The sequence below is a fragment of the Trypanosoma equiperdum genome (assembly GCF_001457755.1).
Source record: "Trypanosoma equiperdum strain OVI genome assembly, contig: ctg_13, whole genome shotgun sequence".
Lineage (NCBI taxonomy): Eukaryota > Euglenozoa > Kinetoplastea > Trypanosomatida > Trypanosomatidae > Trypanosoma > Trypanosoma equiperdum.
In genome coordinates this window covers 1-7013 of record NW_027123394.1, presented here as the reverse complement: position 1 = coordinate 7013, position 7013 = coordinate 1, and the positions used below count along the sequence as shown (strand labels likewise).

Here is a 7013-nt window from a genome sequence, read left to right as displayed (position 1 = left end):
TTTTTTTTTTTTCAAAAAAACCCAATGCGGATTTACCGTTAATCTAAGGATTCTCTGTCAAAGGGTAGCGGCGTACAAAGACGTTCTGAAGGCGAAAATTCTGCAGGGTGGCCTAGCCGGCGGGGAACAGCCGAAAGGAGAAGGTGTGCTGAAGGTGGGCGAGGAGGAAACAAGATGGGAGACTGCGTTGCTTCACATCCTTCCGGCAGGTTTTTGCAGACGTATACTTCAGTTATGCCACCTATGCTTCAAAGTGATGTTACTGCTTCGTCCATTTTATCTTCCATTTTGAATAAGCCTATGCCACCCATTGGAATGCAGGGCGAAAACCTACCGTACCGTATGGCGTCCGGTAGCCGGCTGGGGTTCAGCAAATGCGTTCTCTTTACCCTCGGCACGGGAACTTGTGCCGGTTACTCGAACGTAGGGACCCCTGAGGCCTTACTGCTTCAACGTGAGTTTCAGATACGAGATGAGTATAACCAACTCTGTCGTGCAGAGGAGGCTCGTCGACGTATGGAAGAAGAGCGCACTCGGCGATATGAGCGGGAAGAGGAGCAGCAATCGCTAATCGAAACCGCCAGACAACTGGAGGAGTCGCGTGCGAAACGGGAAGAGGAACAACGACAGCGTCTCCTTGCACAGGAAAGGGAACTGGAAGAATGGAAGCACGAGCGGGCGAGGGAGTTAGAGCGTGAACGACGCCGGCATATTGAAGAGGAAGAGCGAATGCGTGAGCGACAACATGAAAGGGCAATGCAACGGTTGCGTGAGGAGTCAGAGGTACGAATACAAAGCCAAAAGGAGATATCGGAGTGCCACAACGTTGTGGAGCAAACCGTGAAGAGCGCGACCAATGTGATGGTGGAGCGAATATGTAATGAGATGCGTGAGCGCGAACGCGAATACCGAGCGGAGGCAAACCAGCTACACCAGTCCTACAAGAGCGAAATAGCCGCACTGCGTCACGACATAGAATCCAAACGGCAAATGATAGCTAGGAGTGAACAGCAAGCTGCAGAAGCACGGGAAATATTTTCCCAGGTAGTGAATCAACTAAACGAAGTGCGACAAAAACAGGAATCTTGTTCAAAATCACGGTCGTCAGAGGAGGCCCTTGCAGACGTGCATCGGAAGACTGTGGAAGTACTACAACGTACATTTGAGGATGACAAGCTGAGCATGAAACGGTGGTTTGAAGAGGAACTGCGGCGCATCAACAATACGCACGAGAGGATGCGAACTGAGGACGAAGAGAGGTGCAATTCACAGCTGAGGATGCTCGAAAGGACATTGGAAGAACAACAGCAACGGCAGCGAGAGGCTGAAGCGGATATTCAGCAATGGAGGACGAAGGCAGCGGCAGCAACAGCGGCTGCTTCAGAGGAGGCTCGGCTGCGAGAGGAGTTGCGTACTGTTAGGAAGCAGCTACAAGACGCATTGGCGTCCCAGCAACGTTTGGAACGACGTGCTACGGATTCCGAACGGACAGCTGGTGAAGCACGGAATGCACTTCACACTTTGCAGGGTGAGCTCGAGTCATTATCGGCTAAGCAGAGTGCGGAATTACGTGTGTTACGTGAGGAGAAGCAAGAGTTAGTTGATGAAATTGCACGTGCCAAAGCGGCCCATGAAGGTGAGATTCAGCGTATGCGTGGGGACATGCACAACGCTGACAGCACTGCAGCACACGAACTGTCCAGAGACTTTGAATCGGTTTACAAACGAATGAATGAACACCACGAAGAGGCTCGCCGGATTTTAGAGGGGGAAAAGGGACAAGTGGTGAAACAACTTCGTGAGTCTGAGAGACAACTGGAGATGACAAAGCGGGAGTTAGCACAACAACGAGAGAAAATTGAGGAAGTGAGACGTGAAAGCGAGCGGATGTGGAGTCAGCGCCTTTCGGAGAAGGACCGTACCGCAAAAGAACTTCAAGGTGTTGTTGAAGAGTTACGGCGGGAGCAATGTGGTGCTGCACAAATTACGGCGGAAAACCTAGGACTCAGGCAACAACTGGAGAAGCAGCGACAGGACTTTGAGGCATCCTTACAGTCCAGGGATCGCGATATCCAAAGACTTCGTCACGAACAGGAGGAAGCACTGCAACGTGCTGCAGGAATAAACGAGGGGTTAAGTAACTCGCAGCGAATGCGTGATGAAGAGGAACGACGGCTGAAACGTCTTCTTGAGGAAGCAGCGATCAGAGAGAAGGAGTTGCAAGGTGAGGTTGACGATGCAAAGAAAAATTCCCGGTCCTGGAAGGAACACTGTGAGCAGCTTCAGGCTCAAGCAGCTGCTGCCCTGTCCGTTGGTAATAGTAGCATGGAGGCATTGCTTCGCGAAAAAGATTGCGAAGTTGACCGGATGAAAACTGAACTAGCGCGCCAAACTAAAGAGAGAGAGTCACTGACCCACCAGTTACTGGAAGCTTGCGCAACTACTAAATCATTGGAAAAAGAGCTCATGGAGAAGCAAACATTAATTATGAGCTTAAATTCAGATATTTCAACTCTGAGACAAGCGGTGCAGATGAAGAGTACGCAGGTAGAAGGGAACATCGTTCATCTATCATCAGCCCCGTCGATTTCTGGAGTGGCGCCGCAAACAAGCCCGATGTCCGTTAGAAGCCGCATTCTTGCTTCTTTGTCCCCACCGCGAGCGCAAGAAATTACCGTCTCGAAAAATACGTTAGATGTTGTGAAACCCGCAGCGGGTGTGTCACTTGCAACTCCTCTCTCAATTCAACCAGTTGCAGTCAACCCACCCCCTAACAAGCAAACACCACTGCTGACGCCGCTGGCTCCCACGCTCTTGACAAGGGAACTCGAGAACTCCTCAGCTCCGTCTATTCTGCCCTTGCAGTCACCTGTGCCAGTGGCACCGCAGCTTAATCCGGAATCTGTTGGAGGCTTGCCGACTCATTCGACAACTTCTCCCCCACAGGTTCAAGTGGTGCCGGCTACACCGAGTCGTTTGCCGCTCCCTCCACAGGTGTCACCGCAGCTATCGACAGGTAACAACATCGTAGTTGCTTCTAATCCCGTAAATTTGCGACTGGAGCAACTGCCCACACCTGTTCCTTTGCCGCCTGAAATTGCAACGGCCCCCCTGCTCGTTTCTGCCGTTGGTGGCGCGGTTGCTGCGGTTCCTGCCCCGGTGTCATTGCCTGTACCGCCGTTGCTCAACAGCAATGTAGCACCACCAGTAAACACAGATTTCGCTGGGGTTGCGGTTGCGCCAGTTGTGTAGGTTGCAGCCGATGTTTTATCAGTGAAACCGCAGAAGCGCACTGTGGTTGCACTCGTCGCCAGGGAAATGGGAAATGGAGGAGTAACATGATGCACAACCCAGTGGCGAGACGGTGAACCAACACTGAACGTCTTTTGCTGCTGATCCTCCGTTGTACCTTGTACTTTTACTGTATTTTCAATAAATTTTGCTTACTGCTGCGGTTCAAGGCGCCTTGACGCGTGAGGTTTAATGTGTACCTTACGCCTACGAACATATCTACCTACCTATATATATATATTTGTATCTTCACTAAAATGTGTCAATGTCTCAACTACACAATACCACTTCGAGCGAACAAACCATTTTCTTTTTCTGTGAAGGCGACAGTAAGTTACCTTCACGCGTGTATACTTTAAATTTTCTGCACGTGAGGCGTAGCATGAAAATAGAGTAGTAATATAAAATATCTGTATCGTGCTGAAACTGAACGAGCACGAGTAGTTGTCCCTACACGATATGAATGAGGGGAAGGGTACGTCACATGCCACTTCTGAAATGACTAAGGATACCGGTGGCGAGAGTGTTGTAGAGTTAGCACGGGGGAATAGTAGACGTAAACTTTCCCCACGTCCTCGCCAAGAAGTTGCCGATGCACTCCGAGAAGGTGTCGGCGGCACCGTGGAAACGCCAGATGAGGAGGAGGAGGTTTTCCTCTTTGACAAAATGGTACGTCAAACCATGAAGCCAACCCTCACCCCGTTATTTGCCGTTAGTTGGTGCTGGCCCAAAGTTTCCGAGGAGAGCGTTCCACAAAGGGATGCTGAGACTGACCACTGCCAGTGGGACATAGGTCCTACAACAATAACTGAGCTTCGGGGGGATCCCCGTCTTCGCAGAGGGAATCGTTTAATAGCGTTGATTATAACCGAGGGACGACGGTTTCTACTACCGTTGATACCAGAGAGGCGTGAGGACGATGATTCGCCTGAATCAGGTGTGTACTGGCAAGTACCTACGAGGCCGTACGAGGTGCAGCTATCGCAATCGCCGCGTGCCCAATTAGTTATCGGCACGCTGCAACACGTAGAGGAGGTAAATGATATGGTACGCCGTTTTGCAGAATCGGGCAGCCAACACGACGATAACGTGTCGCTGACCACCGGTGAACCGATAGCGGAATCGGAGGGGACGTTGCATTCCCCCCTAGGAACTTTCTCCTTCAGTTCTATCCCCTGCCGTTGTCTGTGGTTGTACCGGATTCCTAACTGTGTTGTGGTGTCCCTCCCCTGTGAAGAGAGGTTGGTATTCATAAATACGGGGCCTGGTGTTGAGTGTAAAAGTATTGCTCCGCGAGTGCTGGCAAATGTACTATCGTGCGTTTCCTCATTCTCCTTTCCACGTCATGTTGTACCACTGGATGTTAACGAGATCTTTGACCGGCCTTTTGTGGTTGTTGGAACACTTCTACACGGCGTGCTTGTCGTTCATGTGGAAGATTGCGGAATATGTACGGGTATAGTTCACCATATTCCACTAACGGGTCTTGTATCATCTATCTTTCCGGTGACTCGTCTTGCTTCGGTGTTCCCTGCACGACGTAACAGAGGTGAGGAAATTAGTGAAACTTCTGGTGCTTATTGGCTAAAGTCAGGTCTCTTTTCGCAGTGCCTTGACGGGGTTATCATTTGCTCTTCCCCGTACGAAGATCGCGCAGTCGTAGTGAAGTGTGCGTCCGCTACAAACGGTGGTTGTGGGTATGAGTTGGCACCACCCAAGCGATTTTTCTGCGGCATTTCCTCCGCCACCTACACTTATTCGAGTGTAGGTACGGTCGTTGGCACATTAGATGGAAAAGTCATGAGCGTTTTGGCGAGCACAGAGCTAACAGAGGATGGCAGTGGTTCGAAAAGCTACAAAGAGTTTAGGAGGTGCAGGCACTCGGCGGCCTACGATGCCACATGTCCCGCCTTTGTGTGCACCGTTCTAGCACGGAACATGACGAGTGGGGCGCTAACATTCATTTGTGAGGGAGGACCGGTTCTACAGAAGACTTCGCACACGAAATACCAGCGAAGTTTTGTGCGTCACTGGCTATGCCACAGCACAACTCTTAATGAGGTTGTTCTCCTTGACCGTAACCTACAATCATATGCCGTACACAGTACCGTGCCATTGGGGCCCCCCGAATCAGATCACTTTGACGAGGAGGCACCCGACGATTTAAGAAGAGAGACGGACCAAAACACAGATAACAACCGGGAGCGAGAGGAGGGGAGCGACACCGCTAATGTTCACTTGGAGAACGGCAACCGACCCCACCAGCCATTAGAGAATATCATCTCTGGTCTCTCTTGGTTGTTGGTCGAGGATGGTTTCCTTCAGGTAATAGTTGCCCACCACAAAAATTGGCTTTCCACAATAACGTGGAAAACCTGAGGGAGCATAGATCAAACGCGAAAATAAGTGAAGGTTCGTCATTGCTCCGCGAAAACACCAACAAAACAATAGAAAACTTGTATTATGGTGGGACCATCCCACATTGCAAGATAATGTAGTGTATAAATTGAAAAGGTACGTACTTTGGCCCTCCACCTCTTGTCCCGCTGAAAGCACAGCATAGTACACTGCTGTTTCTAGAAAAACGAGACGGAGAAGGTTTCCACAGTAATGATAAGCTAAACCATAGTTTGAATAGGTGGGGACGAAAATACCGATGAAAGGCGTTCTCTGAATCATGCGGATCTCCGCCACCAAAGATGCAAAGTGGTTCGGTTACATCTGGTGATTTCCCTCAAAAGTAGACAAATTACTGTCACCGGACCTTCCCGTTTCTTCACCACCCACCTTAGCGTGCCGTATTTGTAGGTGAATGTTAACTTTATGAGGAACCTCCTTCTGGGATGCTTCGCCGACAACAATAGTCACAGAGTTGGTGTATATAATCGCAGGCGCTTAGTTTCCCAACAGTACGGATGAAGAGAAAGGCAATATTCACTGTACGTCGTGGGACGATGTGCGTGGCGCAAGAGATCTTATCCACTCCCTTCTGCCAGAGGTTTGCCCACCCAACAGAGGCTGTGCGAAGGTAACTCTGGGAGGTGTCGTTACTAAAAATGATATATGTGCCATGTGATGTGCCGCATTGTTGTAACTGAGAGGGTAATCTTATGGAATACGTGATATATGCCTCATTATTATTCCCGTTTATGCATTTGACTACGAGGCTAACCTCTTATTACACTCGTGTTCTATGATTGATACGTGTGATGACGATATATCCCCTCATGTTCGGATGTTGTGTTGCACGTGGAGGCATGGAGAAATTGTGATATTGTTATTAATGTTTGTGCTTGTACTGACATGCACCGCTTGAGCGACCACATTTCTCTACCTTCAGTTGTAGTGCAACGTTTTTCTTGCGCTTGAAATTATGGACAGCGTTAGAGGACACTAAAGAAATGGTTGAGTAATATAAGGAGAGAAAATATAAACGATGAATCAGCGTGAATAAGAATAATAATGATAACAAAGGATAATGATGAGAGTGGGAGGGACAGAGGATGTGGAAGAAGGTGATAGGTCGCTTTGCATATAATGGAATCTGTTTCCTGGTACTTACTTTTGGGTAATAACACTTTCATTTTGTGTGTTTTGTCCGATGGCGGTGTTTTTTTTTGTATTTTTTACTCTTTGCCCCTTGGAGTTTGTAACCTTTTCTCTCTTTCCTCGCAATACCTGACTTTGTCTTGCAATGGTGGTAGATAAATTACATTCCAATC

At 49.2% G+C, this 7013-nt stretch overlaps 2 protein-coding genes across 2 annotated transcripts; both read left to right on the top strand.

The window, feature by feature from the left end:
* Nucleotides 1-174: 174 nt before the first annotated feature.
* TEOVI_000023600 (uncharacterized protein) lies at nt 175-3252 on the top strand (the record flags this gene model as incomplete). The annotated part of the gene is made up of 1 exon (XM_067221283.1): nt 175-3252. The coding sequence occupies one exon, from the start codon at nt 175-177 to the stop codon at nt 3250-3252; it is 3078 nt and encodes a 1025-aa protein (XP_067077384.1).
* Nucleotides 3253-3750: 498 nt separating this feature from the next.
* TEOVI_000023500 (uncharacterized protein) lies at nt 3751-5670 on the top strand (the record flags this gene model as incomplete). The annotated part of the gene is made up of 1 exon (XM_067221282.1): nt 3751-5670. One exon carries the CDS (start codon nt 3751-3753, stop codon nt 5668-5670), a length of 1920 nt encoding a protein of 639 aa, XP_067077383.1.
* Nucleotides 5671-7013: the final 1343 nt, after the last annotated feature.